This window comes from Blennius ocellaris (genome assembly GCF_963422515.1).
Source record: "Blennius ocellaris genome assembly, chromosome: 8".
Classification (NCBI taxonomy): Eukaryota; Metazoa; Chordata; class Actinopteri; order Blenniiformes; family Blenniidae; genus Blennius; species Blennius ocellaris.
The window spans coordinates 21,993,757-22,018,547 of NC_137657.1; the positions used below are offsets into that span (position 1 = coordinate 21,993,757).

General features: G+C 39.1%; 1 protein-coding gene across 1 annotated transcript in view; it reads right to left on the reverse strand.

Moving 5' to 3' along the window:
- Positions 1-1,891: 1,891 nt before the first annotated feature.
- The window catches only part of LOC308133311 (transmembrane protein 65-like), a 41,820-nt gene continuing 18,920 nt past the window's right edge, over positions 1,892-24,791 (reverse strand). The window contains exons 3-8 of the mRNA XM_080500615.1: positions 24,559-24,603; positions 19,350-19,417; positions 18,593-18,647; positions 12,306-12,348; positions 4,807-4,912; positions 1,892-4,037 (exon numbers count right to left, since the gene is read on the reverse strand). Coding sequence (XP_080356741.1) covers positions 3,891-4,037; positions 4,807-4,912; positions 12,306-12,348; positions 18,593-18,647; positions 19,350-19,417; positions 24,559-24,603 — 464 coding nt within the window. The 3' untranslated portion in view covers positions 1,892-3,890. The remainder of the gene's footprint in view (positions 4,038-4,806; positions 4,913-12,305; positions 12,349-18,592; positions 18,648-19,349; positions 19,418-24,558; positions 24,604-24,791) is intronic.

Genomic DNA, 24,791 nt, shown 5'->3' on the forward strand with positions numbered 1-24,791 from the left:
CAGTTGCCTCTCTGAGATACAAAAGGTGTCCCAAGTAAATGGCGAGGCTTTCTCTGATTGTTGCTTTGAGTCAAACAACCCTACAGAAAAAAAAAAACATTGCCATTTAATCCAGCTGCAACCTTAGAGGTTGTGCAGAAAAAGTGCAGATTTACTACAATTTCCTGAATTTGTCACAGATATGGGAGCTGCATTGGTAGAATTACAGTTACAAAAGCATCTTTACTTAAATAGACGGAGTACTTTTTGCCACCTCTGAAAGACAGAAGCATTCTAACTGAACTAACATGAAGCTGTATTACCTGCATTAAATAAGCATGTTGGCAGTTCATCTCAGCTTTGATTCACTGCTTCTAATTAGTTCAACAATGTCTTTCCAAAGTGCCAATACATTGTGCATTTTCCTCCAAGTAACGAGTATATTGTACAACATTGATAATGTAGTGGTGAATGATTGTGAGTTAAAGTAAATCATGTGATTCAGCAGAAAGCACCGGCACAGTCCAGAGAAGTCGAGAGGTTTGCAGCCAGGTGGTAACTGTTTAATCAAAGGAGAGAAACTCAAAAACATCTCACAGAAACAGACTCTTAAACTCTACTCCAGTTTTTTTTTTCCTCTATATTTTCTAGGTACATTTTAGTTGTGTTTTCTTTTTTTTTTTTACATACATTATGTACACGTCATTTGTGACTGGAAAAGGTGTAAAATGTAGGAAACAAATGGAACAAGGAAATTGACATTTTGGCACCGTGAAGTAGGTTACAAAATAAAGTGGTGCATACTGTCAAACATGTATAGCTGTTAAAGCAAAAATAAATAAAATAAAAATTCATGAGGATATGTGGGGAACAGTGAAAGGCATCATCATGCATTATGCTGCAGGATAAACTGTGAAAAAGAGAAATGACCAAACTTATTTTGATATATTTGTGGAAAAAAATAATAAAAAAATTGTAAATTCTGTGTTGTATGTTGAGTTCGATGGAGTGTGTGTGATGCTACCACATCAGTCTGTAGGTATGTGGATAACAAAGATTCTCAGTCCTGGCCCCAAGGATGCAACAGCCCTGTTACACATGTTTCAACTTCCAAAGTCCATCCATCCATCTTTTCTGCCACTTTATCCATCTTGGGTGAACCCTGGACAGTTCACATTGCAAACACAACCCAAAACCCCAACCACAATACACCAAACTTTACAGGAGCTAAATTAAGCCATTCATCGGAATCCTTCTAAAATGTGCAGGTGAATCCATGAGATGAGGACTGAGAAACACAGTTCTAAGATAAAAACAAGCTCAGTTACTGGAAAGTCAGAGTTTATGTCAGATTCTGCTTCTGTGTCAACACAATCAGCTCACGTCACACAAAACAATCAGAAAAAAATATAAAACAGGTCCTTAAGCATGCATCTGCCTGCAGCATGCTGTACTGGACACACCTTCGGGGCTGCCAGTGAACGATGATTTAACGCCAATTTCCTGTCTTTATAGATTTGAACTGACTCTCGAGCATAAACCTACAACAAGAAATGTAATTTGATAAATCAATTCTTGGGTTTCTGTAACCTGCTATTTCAAATCATACAAATACAAAGCAATGTGAATTCGGGAAAAGATACCAGCACCCATTTGACAGACTCTCCACTCTAATATTATATATTATACATTAAAATTTCTGTTGCAGGCAATTTAATAACAGTTTAAAGAAGGAAATTGCTACCATCATAAAAAAAAACATTAACAGGTTCTCCAAAGCAATATTTTTTTTGCAATAATAGTTATAGTAATTCACCTTTTAGTTCCAACGCTCCATTTGACAGAGATTTTTTTTCTATTGATTCAAAAGTGTATTTCATTCCACTCCACTTAAGCTTTTATTTTGTTTAAAAAAAAAAAAGACATAAGATTCACTGATTTCTCCAAAATAATATACATCTAGAGTCAAAAATGTGATCTTTTCCAAGTTAATTCAGTCTGACTGACTTGAATATTAATTATATCAACATCTTCTTTGTGTCTTTTTTGGTTTAAAATCTGCTGAAATGCATATTTTCAGAACACATTAATTTATTCAATTGAGTTTTTTTATCAGCAGTGCATGCAATGTGGAAATCCAGCAATCGGATCCAAAAATTCTACAGAAATATGGTACCTTCCTTTTACGCGTCGTTCCAGATTATTGTTTCCATCATATACAGTTTAAATCTCCCGTCAAGTGTTTGGGACATGTTTACCTGTGAGGTCCTCCTTCCTTCTGGAGAAAGCTGCTGAAAATATACCCACAGAGAAGTGTTTTTGTGCACACCAAACTTATCCTCTGCAAAGGAAGGTATTAAAGTGAGAACACACGACTACCAATCCGAATAATTATACCAAAAATAAATACGTTTTGGGGGAAAACATGACACTGCTGCTTCCTTTCATATCATATCTAAACAGATCTAAAGGCCGTAAACAGTCTTCAGTGCAGCTTTTGCTGAGCAGGTGACAAAAACCCTGCAGATTGCTTCATTTGCATATTAAGAGGGGAGCAATCCCAACGCTAATTAAAGGATGAAAAATCTAAATTGGAGAAGGTTAGCAAATGTGTTTTTTTGGGGAGAGGGAGGCAGGGATTGAATGTTCACTGGGGAGAGAAAAGAAGTGATTTTTTAAACATATGGAGAACAAATGTTCAGCCAGCGGAGGGCAGCAGAACAAACGATATCAAGGTGAAGCCAGTGATGTGGTTGTGCATTAGTACAAGCATTAACAGCTTTTTCACAAAATAAAAACAGCGCGATAGTTTCAACCCACCCAGTACTGTTGGGATAGTAAGTCAGCAGTTGGATGAAATGCTGTGATTTGCTCGGGGTTGAAAATGCTGATCTGGGGGAGATAAATTCTAATATTAGCGCTGGAACATCCCTGTAAATTGGGCAGAGGTCTCAGGTGGTTGAGCTTAAGTGTTTGAAACAGCTATTCTGGCCCACCTTCACCATTTTTCTGCAGCTCCTGTCACTTCCAGGCTCCTCGGAATAGATTTGCAGAATTCTATCAACCTGCTGAGATAAAAGTAAACCTGGGAGGCTTTTTTTTTTGTCGATGTCATTGCTTTGGCAGAGTGTTAGAAACATGTCATCCATAAAAGACAATGTAAAATAAAAATACAAAAGGGCAGCTATCCTATGTTCGAGATATATAATCGCCTGCAGATGTCTGGCGGTCACGGCCATGTGCATGAAATGAGATTTTAAGACTTTGACCTCATCCAAATGCAGACATGCTCGTTAAGAATCTATTTTCTAAACTCATCACAAAAACCAAGCAGCAAAAGGTTCAAAATATTCTTTTAAATGTCTGAACCAAGCTATTTGCGTCGCTCCTGGTTCAGTCTATTAGTCATCAACACTTCCGAAGAAATCTTTAATGTACTTTATGTTAAATGAGCTCTAACGGTTTGCAAAACTTCAAGATTTTTCACGGAGCCCTCAAAATGTCACTGAGCCTACTTTGCTACCTAACCATCTAGAACCACGTGTGTTATTATATGTGTTCCACTGAATAGAGTTATTAGAGCAGGAGAGGCCACTGCAGTGTGCGTAATAGATAAACAGGTTTCAGTCTGTGTCAGTCAGTCGAGACCAGTTGAGGTTACAGAGCGATAGGTAGCAGCAGTCCAGCCTCGTCTCTCCAAGAGACGACCCGTTTCCTGTGCTTAGCTTCAGCCTGACAGTCAAATATTATCTAAAATCCTCTTCACAATACTTTGGACAGTTTGATTGAGCCTTGTGATGAGACCGTATGGTTTCAATGACATTTCCATACACAGTCAGTCCACAAGGCGTCGCGTTGAGTGTAGTATTTGAATGGATTCCACATAGTATTTGTCTCCAGTGGTGCCGGCTTCAGTTTTTGCTGCTCTCTGTAGGAGCAGGGGTTTTCTCTGTCGCCTCTGTCTGGCCTTCCTTCTTCTTCTTCTCCTCGTCGTCCTTGAAGAAGAGAAGAGGAAACATACCGAGGATGCAGCCGATGCCCACGCCGATGGCTTTACCCTGCAGACACACACACACACACACACACACACACACACACACACACACACACACACACACAGACAGAAGACCCGAGGGTCAGGGTTCTGTTCTGTCAGGTCACCACTATGGCTCCCCGAAAAAGTCCATTAACCCCACAAAGCTTTCCTGGTAAATGGTTTTCAGTATTGGATAGATGTCCAGGTTTGCTGTGCTCATTATATTATAACTACATCTTTTTCAGCTTCCTGTATCTGTCATCTCCAAGTCAGATGAGTAGAATTCTCATAGCTTGGTTTGTTGTGCTCTAACCTTCAAGAAAACATCTGTCCCCTTTTCTGCAAGACTGAATTTTGAATTACAAAGAGATGAAGCATACAGATGAAGATGTGAAATATTTCCTACCACGCCAGAAGCATTGGCGTGACCTTTTCCAATCATCCAGGTGCCCTTCAGTGGCCGACTAATCAGTGAAACTAATTACATTTCACCCTTCACAAGTGACAGCACATTAAAATTCATTCAAGTCTAATTTTCTTTTAAATGATCCGTCGCAGAGAAGTGTCCTTCTGTTGTCAGCATGCAGCCTGACCTGCTCTGATGTCTGCGCTGATTGCATTACACATTAAATGGAAACCTTTCGGAAATTGCTCTCCCCGGTGAAGTCACAAATGTCCGCTCTGAGGTTACAGTCTTCGTGACAATCAGGGTACAAACGGAAAGGAAACGATTCATGTAAGACATGTAGTAGCCCCCCCCCCCCCAACCCGCCCCTCCCTCGTGTACAAACCGAGTGGGAGCTGACTCTGGTCTGCCACATGTCCGCCTGCTTCGGGCTCAGGTCAGGAATCTGCATCCCCAACCGAGATGCGAGAGCCTCCACGTAGCCGGCGAGTCTACAGATAGACAGGACAGGAGGGGTGAAAAGAAGCACAACAATCCATCACTTTCATTCAGCGACCTTTTAACGTGCAGGAACATTAAGGCTTGACATTGATGTGGAGGACATTTGAAGGAAAAGAGTTGATTCCATTTCCTACATTGTGACTGCATGAGGTATGAAGACTTCTTAAAGTGTTTCTGAGCACAGGAAGGTTCTGGATTTGTATTAATTTTACGAGAAAGATAAAACACTGACATATGTGCAACAATATTTCCATATTTAAATGAGAAGTGAATCTAGTACACTCATATACTGGATTCAATTTATGAGCCAGTCTTTGTGTTTGATTTGTTCCGCTCCACATAACAGTCTCCTGCTGATACTCTCACATTAAATGTCACGATCCATTTAACTACAAACAGAGCGACACGTTTCCCCCCAGAGCAGAGAAGTAAACAGGAAGTTATTGATAATAACAGCAAACTGAATCAGCAGATTAATGTCCCAGCCTGCATCTTGTTGCTGCCATTTGTCATAAACCCAGCAGGATGTCAGCTCTCCAGCCCCGACGATGGAGAGCTGGAGAGGAAACCCCCTCCGTGCATAGATTCAATTAATTTCATTATTTCTCTCGACAGAGACAGGATGGAGGGGATAGCGCAAATCTTCAATTGGAAACGTAATCTCTCCAAACTTTTCATTTCTCATTTTTGTTGGAAAGTTTGGTCTGATGTGGAGCAGAGAATAATATGTATGTAAATGTAATAACAAAGATATGGTTCAAATGCAACCTCTTGTTTCCCTTGCAGATACAAAAGGTTATTCATGGCATGGAAATATTCAAAGTTGGAAAATCTGCAACTGTGGGAACATTTTGAGTTGAATTCTAATTTTCCTCTAAGAAGTACGTTGAATTTACTTCTAGATTTAAATACTTACTCTTGGCTGACTTTTTAAATCGTTTCACCCCCTTTCATGATTTTTCTCTTGTTTGTTTGTTTCACAGCTGGTTGGTTAACAGTGAGATCACAGACCTGCAGGACACAAACTGTACATAACTTCATATAAATACAGCCTCTTCAGAGAATATTCAGACCCTCTCCTATTTTGTACATTTGATGATATACAGCAGACTGGATTGTAAGTAATAACCCTAACCTCAATCATCCTTCCTGACAGACGTTATTGCAAATGTACAAACTGAAATTGCTTATTTTCTCCTTCATCCCTTCAAACACAAAATCTACAAAACACCATGAAGCTCAAAAAATTCTTTACATATTTGTGTGGTTAAAACCTTTTTGATCCACTTGGAGGAAATTATTTCTCTGCATTTAAGCCATTCATAGTTAATTTTAACGACACATACTGAGCTCCCACAGTCATCAAATGTTAGCAGTGAGAATAAAACCTGGAAACCTTTGAGCACAAGGTTACTCTGAAACTGAAGTGAGGTATATGTTTGGGCATTTACTTTCAATTATTGTGTAACTTTAGGTGTTTACTTCATACGGACAGGGCAAGAAGATAAATCCAAAGGTCACCACAAGAGTTCTCTGAAGGGAAGGTAAAACTGGGGCAGAAAATATTTCAACGACACTCATCAGACCTCAGCCAGACACAAACTAACCTCACTAACTTTTACTAACATTAGGAAACATTTAGTCATCTACAGCAGCATCAGTGAGGCACGAGAGCCAATATCATATTAAAGTAAGACAATGAAACAGCCTCAAGACTGAGATAGTGGGAGGACGCCATGTATCCAGTATTAGACAGTAAAGCATAATGTATACCGTAAAAACTGCAGCGCAGGTCAAACAAAACAGAAAAAAGAAATAGATATAATTTTGATCCGCCTGGTTCAGTCAGTGGCGCTAATGGATGCTCAGTTCACTGCACATACAAATAAGCAGCAGCAGCTGTGGAGCGATAAGGAGCATGTGGTGTGTTTGAGAAAAAGAGGAGCCAATGTGTGTCTGAAGCTTTTAAGAAAAGTCGAGCAGAAATAGAAACTTTTGCTGACAGGTCCCTTCCAGTTATTATGGCAGACGATGCACCACGAGGCCAATAAATCTAAAAAAAATCACGAGGACAGTCATTACTGAGAGGTTAACTTCTGAACATACACTCCGTTTCAATTCCTCCCAATAAGCTGTCAAATCAAATCCTGCCTTCATGTTTCACAAAGGCAAAAAGTGTGCAACATGAAGAAAAATAGTGCAGTAATCAAATGATGAAATTTACAGAAAGCAGACTTTGGTATCACGAGGCAGAGCGCGTCTGAGACTCAGATCACAGACTGAAACGTGAACCAGCATCAACACCAATGAAATCATTTCATCATCTGGAAGATTTGCAGAAAGTGAAACGATCAGCTTGATGCTGCTGCATGGAGAACGGCTCTGGTTTTAGCCACAAACATAAGAAGTAAAACATGTTGTAAGAAGGATGACAGTGACTAATAACACTGATGTCAAACAAATAGCAGTCTGGAGACCAACAGCATTTTCTTACTCTCATCTAAGCTCCTCTGTGGGTCTCATTATTTTAGTACGATAAGCAGACATAACACTGATACCTCAAACTAAACAGCTACTTACATCCAGATACCACAGGGGAAACCAGTCCGGTTAAATTAGTTTGAAATCAATACTGTCAGGTGAATCGATGGAAACATGCTCACTGCTGCAGAAACCTTCTGTCCTGAGAAACAAAGGGGATTATACATATCCATCCAGGTTTGGATTCTTTGCATAAAATGTGAAACGAAAGCTTTGGAGTTGTCAGTATGTTTAGGTTATTATGGTATATAGGCTATGTCATTGATCTGGCCCCATTGAATAGAATAGGAGAAGAATAGAATGCTTTATTTGTCATTATAATAGATGTGATGAAATTCACTTGAATTCAATTGAGATGAAATGGAGCTCTAAAATAAGTAAAACATTCATGACTGCGCGGTACCTATAACTATAGTGCATTTCAAACAGAGTAGCTGAATGTCAGTTCTGTGACTTAGCTGAGGCAAAACAGTGAATCCCCCCCTGTGGAACAAATGCTGAGCCGTTAACCTCTTTAGAAACAGGAAAACAAAGGAAAATCCCCCCAAAGGAGATTCATAAATAATTCGGCGATTTTATAGGGAATTCAAAAGTCATTTATTCATTAAGTCACTGCCTCCAACTTCCATTGCATAAAGTCATAGAATATAATCCAGTTACAAGCATGTTATAGATGTAAAGCGGATAATCAAAGTTTTAATCTTCTTTTTTTGTGTCCTAATTTAGTTTGGAATCTTTGTGCTGTTTTCTTGAATTTGCCTGATGGCAACAACACTGTACTCGGAGCTTCCTCTGTCCCAGAAAGCCACTGATGCGTCGTGTCCGGAAAGAAATGGAAAGAGCAGCTGTGGCTGAAACTGGTCAGAGGAATCGGTAATAACTGGCTGCATCACGGTCAGAATGACTCATGAGCTAAATTACAGGACTTCAATGAAATTCCACTGGTTTTCTGCATTTCATCGGAATACAAACTTCTGCAGGGGAAAATCTTACAAATCCACCCAGCATGAACCTCTGCACGATAAAATAAACTCACACTGGTGCATATGTGGATATGGCTGAACAGATTGCTCACCACAGGCTCCGACACAGAGTCCAAACAAGCCGGGAAAATTGTATACCGGAGCAGCCGAGCTCAGTCGCTGTCTCCTAAATGAGCACAGCAGACGTCGTGTGGGAGGATTTACAAACAATCATTGCAATGTAATCACTACAGTATTGACCAGAGAGGCTTGTCCAACGTGTCGTCGTGACAGCTCCATCCATCTGTGCTGCTGCGTTGCGCTGAGAAGATCAAGCAACTGCACATCAGACACACACCTTTGAATGTGGCTGAGGACTGAACTGTACCAAAACTGGATTGTGTTGTACTCATTAAAAAATCTGCATAGAGGTATTAATGTGTCATAGTTGCTTGTTAAATAACTGTGGCTTGCAAAAAGTGACTTTTTCTACTTTTGATATATTCTTAAAATTATTATAATTTGCATTACAGCACTATGGCATTGTCGAGAGGGGCAAAAGTACAGAAAGCACTTTTTTATGCCATTAATACAAGATACAATTCCCCAGAGTTTGGAGTGAAATCAAGTGGAATTCAAGAAATGTGTAGAATAATAAAGACACATGCAGGACCAGACCTGTAAGATTATTGCATAACCAATAAGTACATACAATCGCAAATGTTGTTAATTTGTTATAAAGCAAAACCGTAAGAGAACATGAAAGAAATCATCTTTTCACATACTCTGAGAAGATTAGACTTCTGGTCGAAAACAAGCCCAGTTTCAAACTGTGTAGCTTGTATGTTCAAAAAACACTCAATGACTTTGTGCTTTAGTTGGCAAATCTACTGCAATAATAAACTTCCTCTGCTGCAGTGTTAGACGATTAAAGCTTCTCAATTTCTTTAGCCTTCAGAACGCATCATGTTTTCACAGATTTACACACAATATGGCTATAAGATGCTTATGCTGCTTCGCTGACAACAACGTAGCCATTATCGATCTCTCAGCTTCGGTCTTGGCTCTCAGTGTTGTGTTGGCTTCTCTCACTAATATAGTGCAATGTCCAGTAAATAAATTACAGACAGCTGTTTACATTTATTGGAAAAAGTAAGATTTATACATTTTTGGGTCATTTTTACAATGGTCAGTGTCCTCCTGTGGGTCAGATTGGATTCCTAGACTCCTTTCTTCACACAAGTGTTGTACTGTACAGTCTCTAAATTCAATCCACAGCAGGTCGACGACCACCCCCCCCCCCCCCCCCCCCACACACACACACACACACACACACACACACACACACACACACACACACACACACACACACACACACACACACACACACACACACACACACACACACACACACACACACACACACACACACACAGCCAGTGTCACTTACATCTCACAGTAATGAACTCAGAGTCCCAGAGGTGATATCATGGCCCCAGCAGGGACTGAGTTAAACTTAACAAAGGGTAAAGCGGGATTAAACCGAGACAATAAGATATGAGGCAGCGTTCATTCCCCTGAAAATCTGTGGTTAGTTCTCAAAGGCGCACAGAAAAATATTTCTCAAAACTTCCTTTCAAAAATGGTGTGGATATACTGAGAGTTTGTTTTAGAAACAAAGGGTGGCCAAGGTAATTTTCCCAACTGGAGAATTTCTGAGGAAATCCACCATATTTTGCATTATTATATTTTCGAAAACCAACTCCTTCCTGGTTTGAATACAGTTGTTCTTTTTTACCTCTCCAGCAGACAAACAGATAGGGACTTGAGGTTAATGCTAAACTGTTAGTAGCACTTCAATCTGTAGTGCTTTAAATTTGTATCTGCTGCAGGTGGAAACAGGAGCGACAGAACAACAGGAAATCATTGATGACTGAAAATGGGAGCCTTGAGTTTCATCCAAGTGAACTGTAGTATAATTTGTTGAAAGTAGAAATAAAGTCAATGCCAACAACACACACTGACAGATTTGTATTACATGAACACACTTACAGACCCACACAGACTCATACTTCCATAATTTTGATCCATGCTGTTAACAAGTGAAAAATAATGAAAAAACGAGAACAAGTGAGAGTTTAAACAAAGGTTGAAATTGTCCATAAATCCACCAGTCAGCTAAGCGACTCTCATAATATATATATCCCCTGATGAAAGAATGCACATTTAGTGAAACCCCCAAAAAATAACATTAAAATTATTTTATCAGGATTGTGAGGTCAGGCTGGGTTTGGGAACATTTTCAAGTATTAATCATAAAGTGAAGCGCATTGTGATGGATGCTGAAAATGCTGGGAGTTGAAGCGAGTTCAGTCATGTAGAGTAAAGCTTCTAGGTTCATACTCACACAAACTTTGTAAAAAGAAATCAAAAGGAAAAGAAAGAAAGCCCATTCAAGTGATTCCCCTACCATTTGTGTTAGTCAAGTGAATAGTTCATAATCGGTCAGGAGAAGAAGTCGACTGTAGCCATTAACAAGCACGAATAAAGAGCCATTGTTTTTATATGTGAACACTTTGCCTCTTTGACTTTCTTCTTTGAAAAACACTTAAGCTGTGACGCGACTGCTGCCATGAAGTCCACCTGCAGGCGTCCACAGGGTCTCTGATGCAGTAAACAGCCTTCAACACTCACCGGTGTGAATCTATCAAAGTGAGGAGGAAAAAAGAAAAGAAAAAATACCTCCTTGTCTGGTCTAATCGAGGCTCACCTTGACAAACAGGCCACAAGGGCTCCGTCGTCCAATGAAGATTGAGTGGCGGTCACAAACGCACACACGGGAGAAGAAAAAGTGCGCACGCCCCTGGCGAGTGTTCACATAGGGTGCGGCACAACTCAACTAATCCATCACACTGAAACAACGCAGCAGCCACAATTTCTGCGTTTCTGTGCGATTTGTATGCAAATGTGCAAAAAGTGATGGCAACCACATATGCCACTTGAAGGCTGTGAAGTGGATAACAGCCATGGGTCAGCTGACTGTGCCTCATAATGTGGTGAAATCATCTGAATGAAACAAAGTCCTCATACAGCAGCATCCTGCTATTGATCCAACGTAGACATATTTATAGAAATAATATCACTTGATGGGTGGAAAACAAAATAAGAGGAATGAAAACTGGCAAACATTTAAAGCTTAAGAAATAGTAGTGAGTGAGTCGCAATAAAATGCTTAATCTATGTGAGAAAGCAGCTTAACATCAGTTCTATGCAGAGATATTGTATGCTAAGTTAAAAAAAAAAAAATAAGGCTTCCGTACAGACCAGAAACAGCAGCAACACATTAAAGGTGATTACATGAAGTGATCAGACTGGGACCATTTTCACATCTTAAATTACATCCCCATGCACACCTCGCTCAGATTTAATGTAATCAAAACACATGTGTAATTTTAAAAGAGCCTTTTGTGAATTCATGATAATGTCTTTTTTTATTATGCAGTGAACAGTCTGGGTTTCCTTTTGGGACACAGACCTCTGGTGGCTGTGATTCTCTTTCTCCCTTGCTGCTCATGCTTATCTTTCTCTGAGCTAAACTCAGTAATTACCCTCTAATGTTGAACTATTTAATGACATAGCCTTCACCAACACCAGTGGGACTGTGATGATAAACTTTTCCCCAACTGCAGTCATGTGAAACGAAGGCTTATTCTGTGTGTCTATCTGAAGGAATAAACTTTTTTCTGTCTCAGCGCTCTCTCACGGAACTCAGTTTTGTTCGGCATATTATTTCACCGGGTCCTATAAGCGCTCCTACAAGCTGTCATGCTTGCATTTCTTGAGTTTGCATTTTGCGAGTGTGTGTGTGTGAAATGCTTACCCCAATCCTGCCAGATCAGATACCAGGTTGCCAAGGGCAGCAGCTGCAGAAAATAGGAAAAGAAAAGGACATGCGATTAGATGAGGTGTATGGAAATTGAAATTTGTGTCGATGGAGAACCGAAAAGGCACAGAAGGGGTTCGATTGAGTTTATTCCAATCAGCTGAAAAACAAGGGGATGGCATATTTTTCTGTCTGGCACTCTGCTGAATGTCTCTGAAGTCACCCCCCCACCATGACTGCAGCCATTTTTATTGGAACAGACATCTACTGATGCACGTATCCGTTTATACGATAATTTTCATCCCTCTTGCGTCCTGCTCTGTTGGAGCCAATCCCAGCTGACTATGGGTGAATGATGGACGTACCTCCTGCACAGACAACCACACACTCACATTCACCTGCAGAAAATTCACCAATTAACCTCAAATGCATGGTGGGAGTAAACCAGATGTGCATATGCACACAAAGGGAAACCATGCAAACTCCCAAAACAAATGGGGATATTGCCTAATTTTAAAGAGAAACCACATCTCATGGAATATTCTTTCACAATTCTGATTTTCATAACTCAGAAACTAAAATCATACAGATAGAAAACCTTGACTTGTGAAAATGAATGAATTTTCATTTCTTCAATCTATGAATGAACCAAAAAAATACAGTATATGGGAGTTTCACCATTTAAAAAAAATTAAAGAAACGTTAACTTTTTCTGCTGTATATTTAGTCCTGATATATGTATAGAGTATAACATTTCTAAAACGATCACAACAAAAAGATAAGTCAAGTGTCTGATCATTTTCTCTCAGTTTGGTCTCAAATCCTTGTAATTGTGTGGATCCTGATTTCTCCTCTCTCCTTCTACAGACTCTGCTTCCACAATATCATCACACAATCTGCCTTCCTCTCTGTCTCTGTGGTCCTTCTCATTATTCTGTTGTCCCCCAGTGGTGATGCACAAAAGAGCAAAACGCAGTATGTCTGGACCAAAAAGCAAATTATTCAGCCAAGTAATTACCCATGATTTGTACGAGCTATTTATAGATATAAAAGGCTTTTAGAGGAAACATAGGACAATATGTTTCTGTCTGTTTTTTTGCTGAGGATATGATGGATAGCCATGAAGCATCAAAGAGTTCCAGCAAAAGAGTACAGAGATGGTAGAAGATTAACAAGGTTGGAATATATACTGCGAGTTTAAAGTGTGTCCTTGTTGCTCCTTCAGAAGCTCCTATACGAGGAAACGCAATCTGCCCTCTGCTTGTGTTCTCTGGGTTGTTCTTGACCCCGTGTTCGCTGTGTTGTAGCGACGGTCACACAAGCAGCAGCAGCAGCTCGGAGACCCCCGGGGGGATCGACACAAAGCTGCGGTGTCATTGCTGCTTAGGCACAATCCTCATCTCACTCCTGGAGGAAGTTCTGAGTGCTTCCATCTGATCTTTGAGCTGCTGAAGGAACGAGGTCAGGAGCAGAAGTCGATGGATCCAAATAGAGTATCTTTTTTTAATAGATACTGACGAATTGGAATCGTACAACTCATCCACAGGGACTGAAAACATAATCAGCACAGATGCTTTCAAATGAGATTAAAGTGTCTTGTTAATAAAATCAGCAGAGCCTGCAGAGCAGCATCACTGCTAATAAGCTGCTGGTTTGTCTGGACTTTAGATTTTAATTCAAGCATATCAGTTTTGTAGCTATGTGAGAAGCTCTTTGGGGATGAAGGCAGATTTTCCGGGGCAGTTGGAGCAAAGACATGCGAGTTTCTAATAGTTGATGCAGCCAACAGCCAAAAACACATCGTGGATTTGGGTTCAATGAGAAAACTGCTTTGGCACATTCAACTTAAGTGTTTGCACTGGGCCACGTCCCAATGAGACTCTGTGTCTGCAAATGAAACATGGAAATGTGTTCTTTAAAAAGAGAAAAGGCTTTTTAAATTGTTATTTTTTTTTGCTTAAGTGAGAAAGAGCATGAAAACAGCTGTTTTATTGGTTTAAAGTCAATTAATGTGCCAGACTTTTGATTAAAATGTCTCTTTGAATAGTTGCTGTTTTTCAGCTCATGTCAGCTGCTTCACAAATTTATTTATTTCTTAGTTTCAACTCAATCTTTTAATGAGAGACAAGCTGCAGTTATTTTTACTCACCCAAAACACGTAAATGAAAAGTGTTTCCTCTTGTGCTCTGGGGACCCGAATAAGCTCAGGATGTCATATTCAAAATGCAATAAGAAGAAATGACGTATCTCAAAGGGGCAAAGAGAGAAAGAGGTGTTTTGAAGGACATGTTGCCAACAGGAGGAATCGATAATATTGTTTTCCACCAAGACAAGATGCACCCCCACATATTTTACTTGAAATAAAAACAGATATTGGGTTACATGATAATCAGGATAGATTATGTGGCTAATCCAATGAAATCTAATTACAAGGTAAAACCTATTATATATCTTTAACGCTCCGCTGTTTCTGCCTCTGTATCATCTTCAGTCAAACGTTTGCTCCTGTTTCTAGATGGTATGATCACAATATATATTGTCGTGATGCAATGCCACCTTAGATTTGTAAATTATTTTATCTAAGGATGACTACTGCATATTTTTTCTAGTTTTAATATTTGCAATGAGCCTCTTGCTCACTTAATTCCAGACTACTGATGAACATTGATGAAATCACCTTTAAGGCTTTTAAATAATATACAATTTTTCAATATGGGGGGAAAAGCCAGAGGAGATTTCAGGCATCTGATTAGAAGTGCCTCCCTTTCGAAGTTTACCAGGATAATGCAGGGAAAAAAACGATGAGTGGATAGATTTCTCATATGATGCAGTATTATAGAAGCATGAAGTGTCCAAATTGGGTAAAGTAGGTTTAACAGCAACTAATTAACATTTTCTCCCCACTGAGAATATTTTGAAGCCTCAATAATGAGCCTGGTTTCTCATCTAGAACTCATTAAATGACAAGACAATGTGCTTTTTCTAATGTTTATTCAAGGATGGGGTGTACCAATACACTAGATCAGGGATGTGTAAGCAGGTTGCCCTGCATGTTTTGAGTCTCCCCCCCTTCAGCAACACAGGTGACTGACAATGAGAGACTTCTCACTGGGATTGAATGACAGTCATCAGACTGAGGTGCGTTGAAGCAGGCGGACATCTAAAACACGCAGGACAGAAGCTTTGCCGGGACGCACCTTGATACATTGGAAACCGTTTAATAAAACTATATAAAACATGAAATTCATATTTGACACAAGGATCATAATTCTAAATATTCTAGCTTACTGTATTGATGGGAAACCTTATAGGACGTGGTTAAAGTGCCTGTTATAATGCTACTGCTCAATACATCACCTTCATATTAGGAGTAAAAATATCACCTTTGTGATTTACTCATAGTTAATTGTGTAACTCTCTACTACTGTATGTTCAGAGACAGGCGGAGTAGTTTAGAGGGTAGGTAAACTAGATTTACCGAAGATGAGAGCTTTGGCTGAAATCCAAAAAGAATGGGAGGTTTTTTTTTTTTATTACTTTTTTCACTAAAAGGGATATTAAAAGATTCAGCCAATAAGGACGGAAGTCGATGACATCTTCTTTTTCTTAAATTGCAGGTTCACCTCAAGATGAACCCAGATAACTTTCTCAAACTTCGGGAACCTGCCGAAAATCCAGAAACACTGCCCACAGGTTTATTATACACCTTCAACTCTGGCTGGATGAATGGAGCGTGAAACAATGTGAAATCACAGATAGGAGACAGAGAGCGCTTTCTATTAGTCCCTCCTGCTTTTTGTCTTGGAGGAAATTTACCATCACTTTGGTTCAGCCCATAATGTTCGCAGAAGAAATGGACGGATGCATCTGGAGGCTCTTTATTGCTACAGCAGTGCAAAAAGACCTGCACACCTTTACTTATGAGAGTTGGAGCTGTACAGAGGCCTCATGCAACACTCAAAGCATGAAAACACGTATTCAATGCAATGTGTTTCCAAAAGTACTTACACCATGTTTTTGTGATAAAACAAAAGTAATGAAATAAAAGACGAAGCTGTGACGACAAATCTCAGCAGAACATGGCGATTTCATAACTTAATCCCCTTACTTGAAATCTTTTATGGAGTTAATCCAATTTGGGAGTCTTTCACATCATTAGCTCTGTTTGAATAAAGTAATTAGGCCGAACCAGCAGGATGATGTTTGAGTTGAAGCCTGAGCTGTATCGGACGTGTCCTGGAAAGTGATTGGTGGTACTAACCACAGAACTGACACCAGCTCTGAAGCACTCTGGACTGGGTGAGATAACCACAACGTCTGTAAATTCACACTCCTGAATGTCCCAGATTTAGCGGGGAAGAGTCCTAAAGACCGAGAGATAGAACGTGCACTGAGGCTGAGCTGGTGGAAAGAACAGAAGATGGCTGTGGACCCTCTGGGTAGCTTTTTTTTTTTTTTTTACTCCAACTCAGTGATGTAAGGAAGCTATCTGCACCAGCTCACTGACGAGTCTGGAATAGAAAATCTCGTCACACAAAGATAACAAGCTCTGCCTGTCTGAAAATGAATTTTTCACTCCCTGCTTGACTTTACGAGTCAATAACCCTCTCACTAACGTGCCTGAAATTGCGCCGCGAGCTCCATCAAAATCCCAATCATCCATTCATACGAACTCCTCAAAAATTTGCATCTTTAAACTGAAATGGTTGCAGTTTGAAATCTACAAGGAGTGGTTTGACAAACTACAGCGTTTTAGAGTGGAAAAAACGGAATTGCCTCTTCTTGAACAGTACATCCCCGATGGATCCATTTGTCTTTACTCTAGCCTGTAATGGTGAACCTCTTCACATCCGTCCTGGTCTGTTTGAAGTGGCCTATGAAAAGCTTTCTCTCTCATAACATCATCGTTGACTTGGCTAGGACTTTTGGACGGATCACTTTACTCAGTTTGTTTGATGTCTTAAAGCTGAAAAACAAGAGCAGCCAACAAAACAGAAATGTTTTATCTTTAAGCTCAGAAAAACTTCAGCGAAACTACACACAAAAAGGAATAAAACTTTGTTTGAAAGACAATTAATAAAATTTTTACACCACTGGAAGGTTGCCATGTTTTTTTAAGCGAATGAGCAGCAGGGCTGAGTATGTGGGTGAAAATATATCTGTTAATGAGAAACAGCTCCAACCAGACTACTACTATTCCTCCTCCTCCTCCACCTCATGTCCAAGCCAATCCCACAAGCTTTCATTAGGTTTCAGGTCATGGCAACTAATAGGTTATTCCCTCCTCTCCACGGCGAACTGCTGGTGGTCGTCTCTGATAAGGCCCCGCTCTGTGAGGCCGAGTGTCGTCCTCTTGTCGGAAAGAGTTCAGACTCAGACTGTGAACACATGGGACTGCCACAGGTAGCAGAATCTCATCTCGGTGTATCTCTGCATTGAGAGGTCCCAGTCTCACGCGTGATTAAAAGCAGTCTGGCTCGAAACAAGAGTCAACAGCAAAAAAAAACAAAACAATGTGCTGTTCATACCACAAATGAATTTTCCTTACAAATGCAGCACGATTTAAAAGCATGGGTTAGATTGCTTTACTTAGCCAATTACTAATACTGTTGATTGTTTATATTTCCCTTAAACATGCATATGTATATGGAGACTCTTACCATGCTTCAGGTACAACAGTGAGCACCATCAGTGTTTTCTTGTGTAAATAAGCAGTAAATGTTCAGACTAGATACACTGAACAGGAACAAGCGATAACATTAAAATGCTAATAGCCCCCTCTGAGCCGAGTAGATACCCCACCGCCCAGTCAGTCTGCTTGTGAACAACATTATCATATTTATGAATTTTATTTTAGTCCCACTTCTTTCTGCTCCCTTTAATGTGATTTCACTTCATTATTTCCTCGTATTATAAATTGGCGTCACAGCGGTAGACATATTGTGAGCTTATCATGAAAGCTTCATTAAGAGAGTGTGTTTTATGTTGGCAGCTAGAAATGCCATATTTCTATTTTGGGAAATGTGAGCCCACTGTAATGTGGTTTCGGGTGTAGATAGAATGAAGGACAGTCTGGGTGCTTGGGTCAGGACTTTCGAACTAAAATAGAATAAATTCAAGTGTTTACAGAAGTAAGGTGATGGTATAATGGGGGAAAAAGCCTTCAGAATCACAGAAACTTACACACAAACCTTTTACGCACAGACAATCTTTTCTTTCCAGTCAGTGAAAAGCACCTGTAATTAATAGGTGAAAAGAGTTTCACATTAATGAAATTCTCTGACCTGCCATGGTTGAAATACCGAGGACCACCCCGATGGACAGCTCAATCTGTGTGCCCTGAAAAAACCCAAAACAAAAGTACATGCAGATTAATTCATAAGACAGGGAAACTCTTCATCCTTGATTGCGTAAAGATTTCAATTCGTTGTATGGCTCATCACACATTATTTACATCAATTTATCCCATGAATAATCACGAGGAAGAACAAAAAAAACCCAAAAAACAGATCAGCGGCTAAACAATAAGCAGAGCGACGAAGGATGATAATATGTGTTTGATCTGCTGGTCATTAGAAACCACACATTACCATAAGACTATATAATTTAAGGATCTTAACTAAACTTAAATGAACTAACACAGTCTCATTCCCTTTATTCTCATGTCATGATCAGAAATGGCGAAAAGGAAATAGATCCAATCTAAAAACTATGAATAAATGTAACAGCTATGCATATATTGAGAAGCCATAATAGTTATATGCAGATAACCTTGAAATATTTAAACGACAATATAGCTATTTGATATCACTACTTCAGCATTCGATTTGAGGCTTTTGATTCAGCTCTGGAGGATTCATAAAGAGCCAAACCTTTGGTTTTACTCTTCATTACTTTTAGTGTTTTGCTTTATTTTGGATTGAAAGACCCTCTGCTTCCATCTGGAGACCTCCATCATTACTCTCCTGAGCACATATGACAAAAACCACAGACTCCTACCATCAGTGAACCCCCACCACGCCGCATGAAACTCAAACTTACAGCGACAATCATGATGCAGTTGTCCAGGAAACCAAATCCAACAAAGGGCAGGGCGTTGTGCAGCAGCACTGCAAAGTAAGAACAAGAAATTGTCAATGCACCCTGATAGTGAGCAACCTTATAAATGTAATGGAGCCAGACAGAGCAGCAATATAACAGAAATAAATGCAAAATTAATTTCTTTTTGACACAAAACACTTCTAGAAAATGAATTGAATGAACGCTACGGGAGAGACAGATGGATTAATAATGTGCGTGACTCAAGTTATTCAGCCAAACATCATTTTAGTAATGGTGAACCCGCTACAGCCTGAATGTGACAGCTCGTCACATTCAAAACATTAAAAATGCAGCACAGTGGCGAACTTGTTAACCATCTCCCCTGGGATCACGTTCTGCCTCATAACCCTGAGTCGAATGGAGCAGTACAGAAGAAGAATTGACACACAATATGACTAAAGCTGAAGCACAGTTGAAATAGTTGTTGTCAGGCAAGAAATTAAATTACATAAATATATACAGAAAGTAGAATAAGGTGGAAGGTTGGGTATTATCCCTCAGTTTTTCCTCTATTTTATACATTCAGACGCCTCAGAATTCTGCACAAGAAAAGGTTTTGTCTTTCAAATAAATTTACAGGACCATAAATATCAATTTGCAGGAGTGCTGTGATGTGTTGCCGTGACGGTGTGCTACCTGCATCTATGTGTGAGTAAAATACTGTGTTCTGTTTATTATATTGCTAATACAGGAAGCTTGATGTATTGCCGTGTCCGTTAAATTAAATTTTGAAATGTCAACCACTGCCTTTGAACTTTATTTTGAGAGAAGTTCAAATGAAGTTCAGTCGAATTGAAGTGAAAAAGTTCCTGCTCGGTATGACGGTGACAGTACCGTCGCTCTCACTCTGCTTCAGAACCCTAAATCCTAAAGCTGCATGAGCCTCAGGATACTTTAAGTCCCCGTTTTCCGGGGCTGCAACAACGTGCAAACACAATTCACATGAACCAAGTTCAAAGAATTTGCACTACTTTTTGTGGAAGTCACAAACATGCCTCCAACATTTCTCAATTTAATTTGTGTGATTTATACATAATGAGAAATGAGACATTAGCATGTCAGCATGGTCTTTGTCCTGCAGCTTTTTTAAGATTCAGATTAATAAAATGATGGCGAAAGGCGTCAAGTCAACATGGTCCACAATTCTTAGTTGTGTCTTATACAATGATTTTACCATATTTAGCTGACTGTGTGGAAGTTTGTGGCTCGACCTGCAAAACGTATACACAGCCACTGTTCATCTTACAAAAAATGGCTCTGAAAACAATATAGAATACAAGATATAGAGATCCATCAAACCCACTATTTATCAAATGTAAGTAAAATATAATGATAGTTGATAGTCTTCAGGTTTTGTATAAAGCCAATAAAAATACAGAAAAAACAACAAACTCCAAGAAAGGTTTGAAAAAAAGTGCGATTCATTATTATTTGAAAGGAACAGACGTCTTTAAGAAACCACAGCTTTAACGTCAAAGTAATGGAACGAACTGTCTAAGTCACAGGAATACATCTATGGAGCGCACTTCAGAAAGAAGTAAGAGTCAGGAACTTTCCTGGCATTCAAGAAACTCATTAAATCAGCAATGTTAAAAAAATATGAAAAATAGATCTGAAAAAAAAAATAATAATAATACATGATATGAGAAAATATGAAATATTAGATATTTGATATGGGCAAACATTAAAATGATGGTTATATTTCTTTCTTTTTTGTGTTTGTTTGTGTATACTGTAAATACTGTAACATAGAATGCTGAAACAATATCTGTAAATATACATATATTTCACAATGTTGAACATTGTGAAGATACTGAGAGGCAACTAAGGGGCAGACATAATAAGAGTAAATCTTCTTTTCTGGTGCCTATCATTCAAAAAATGAACTGGAAGTTTTGATACGAAAACTGTTTATTTTTTTACTTTATTTTTGAGTGAAATAAAGAATTACAACAACAACAATAACCATCAAAACATTCATGTATTTGTTGCAATACAGTCACAACAATGACCATTTATAATTTTACCAGATGAATGTCTTCACTGACTGGGTAAACTGCACTGCAGATTTCATCAGCAACATTTGTGCAACTTATGCAAAGGACCAACTCAGTAAGTGCAAATTGTCACTATTCCAAATATTTTCTCACATTTTTGTGGCTCGAAATAGTCATAATCATCAGGGACCAGTACAATCAGGAGGAAACTCTAAAAACATGATAGCAGAATTAGAACACTTTGTGTTCACCGAGACCTCTATACACCTTATAATAAATGATCTGCAGAGGAAAATCAACCAGGAACTCTGAGGAACCTCACAAGTTTGCTTGTCAGGCTTCTTATTACGTTCATCTCAGTTAAAACATCAGTTGCTGCATTTTCAAATCCAGTGCGGTTTTCATGTTAAAAACGCAGGACCAATAGTTTAATTTCACAGCAAGAACCACTTATCTTCTTCAGCCTGTGCCTGTTACAGGATACATTACCTTGCTCCACAGTCTGAGGTATTTAAGGATGAAACATCTTCCAGTGTTTGTTACCAAATGCATAACAGGTCAGAGGATTTGAAATTAAATCCTCCGGCCAATAGTTGTAATTAATCTACTGTAGAGAAGAAAATGGAACTGTAGAGAGCATAAGGGAACATTCCTCAGTGTTGGTGGGGATCATTTGATTAAAAAATGCACCCTTTGGGTTATTAGATGAGCTTTAATCTGCATATTTGTTTTGAGGGCAGCGGGCCCTCAGCTTAATCATTATGATTGACGTGAATTTATTTAAGCTGGTAAGTTGTTTTTTTTTAAACCCCTGAACCACCAACCGGTTTGCCCTGAGTCCTTGAGTCTTGTAGTTATAGTATGTAACTATTTTGTTTCCACACTGAGTTTTCCTATTAAAATGTTATATATCCTCTGGGTATGTTTTACAATGTAGACTTCCGTATGTGACTTTTCTTAAAAAAAACAACAAAAAACAAGGTTTGGCTCATTAAATTTGAAGTTATTTCAGCGCAACACAGATACATACAAATATATTTCCACATGAACTTTATTCTTTGAAACATATGAGAAATTAGTAGTTTCAAACTGTTAAATATCATGGGACCGTGCTTGTATGTTCAGTAGTTTAATAATAAACATATAAACAAAGAGAAAATCTTCATTTTGCAGCTGAAAGTAAAAAAAACACCCTTGTTGCTGTAAATTGTTGCACATATGCATCAAACATAACTTTATTCTTCTAACCCACCAAAGCTTTTTAAAGTGAATTTGCAGTCTGAAATATTACTCATATTTTGAAGCACATAAATTGGGACAAATTCACTCGTTTTATGAATAAATCCAGGTCAATAACTTCTAGTGAACACTTACTCAGTCTCAAGCTGCACATTGCTTTGCTTAATACTTTACTTAATATCTCATAATTAAATCGTGTTAATTTAATTGTTTTCATTCATCACTATTGCACTTACTATAAATATAATATAATATAGTAATATAAGTTTTATACATAATTTCTTTTCGCAGGATTTCTTCCCTCCAACAGCACCAAAGGAGCACAGCTTCTTTTCTAAAGATGTCAACTGTTCTCATAAGTCCCAGCAGGAAAAATGGAGGTAACAATCAACACAACACAAAGACTGGCTGTGTTTAAGGAACTCGTGATCGTGACTGTATTTGACACTGCAGCCTCAGTGCCGATGGTCTGAGTCAGAGTTTCCTTTCCTTTCCTTTCGTTTCAGTCGGCTGTGTTATCTTTACGGAGCAGTCAAAGCAGGAAAAACTGCATTTCAGCAGAACTGCACTACTGCTCATGTGGTTTTCTTTCTGCTTTGGTACAGTGAGGAAGGAAAATGTGAAACAGAAGACTGTGCAGAGTAAAAATCAGTTTGTTTCTAACCACTCAGATGTTAGAACACAAGACAACAGCAGAAGCCTTGTGACCACCTCCATAAAATACACAGTGAATAACGCCTGCACAGGATTTTAGCTGCACATGTGAGGGAGGATTACATAACGGTTTGGTGGGTGCATGACCTTACAGTGATCGCATTTGAAGCTCTTCACTTTGGTACCTACCAACAGACCGCAAGTACAAAGATCACTTTTTACTTACATGTCTGAGGTTCTGATTTAGTTTCTATTGGAGGAACTGTTCCATACACAATCATGAGGGTGCTTTTAGCTAACTTTGTTTGTCCAAGCACTCGGTGGGATGCTGGGGGTCAGATAATTGAATGATAGCACATCCTAATTGTTTCATACAATAGGAAAACATATTTAATGCAATGAAAATATATATGCATGTGTCTAAATGTAATAAGTTTAACATTTGTGTGCTTCCAATTAGAACCATTTCATTTATTTCCTGCAGTGATATTTATTCTATCCAAACTGCACATGAAAAAACAGCTGTGGTGGTGTTTGTTTTGTAGTTTTGTTTTTGGTATTTTTTGGTCCTGTGTTGAAAATGAGAAAGTTAGTCCAAGGAGTGCTAACTTTTTACCCTCACAAGTTTGGTCTGGACCTGGGAACACAGCTGGAGCCTTATCTATTGTAAGGGGAACCCAACATATTGCCTGCAGGCCCCTCGTAGCCTGCAGCTACCCTGTGAGGAGCCCAGAGGCCATGTTCCGAAAACAATGAAAGGAGCTCTTCATGTTACTTTGTACTAGTTACTCTCAGTTTTAAAAATACAGACGCCCCCTGATCTCCACTCTCTCTTTTATAACTTGTTATGACTTAATGGGACGAACAGCAACCTCCCAGTAAGATAAAACCACTAAATACGCTTATGAAAATCAAGCACATCCAGGTATAATACATGTTTGTGCAGTTTCCATATATTTGTACTTATCATTTGCACACTCATTCAAATTGAACCCTTTCATTATTGTGCTGTGTGAACTGCCATGCCCATTAGCTGATACGGAGTACAGTTTTTCCTCTATGTTCCACCAAGAACACAAATAAATCGACATCCTACTCATTAACTAACACAAGTGTTCAGTCATTAATCATTCTGGCTGATCGACAGCTCAATGAGGGATATAAATCAAATTGGAGTAGAAAATGAACAAGCACTTCTCGCATCTATTGAGTGTGCTCATCCTCGATATGCAGGAGAACCGTGATCCCAAACTGCTTACCGTATCTTAACTGTGCTGAAGTTGGCGGTGCAATTTCCAGCTGCCCTGAAAACACAGAGAGAAATCAGTGTGAACAAAGTTTTTAAATCTGTACATTTTCTGTGGAAGGGAATGGTACAGGGCGTAAATGTGGGACAGCTCGTAAATGGCACAGGCTATCAATAAGTCTGAACCTTTTGTACAGAGAGTGAGAAAAAAATGTGAGAGGAGGATGGAAAATTGTGAGCAATGCG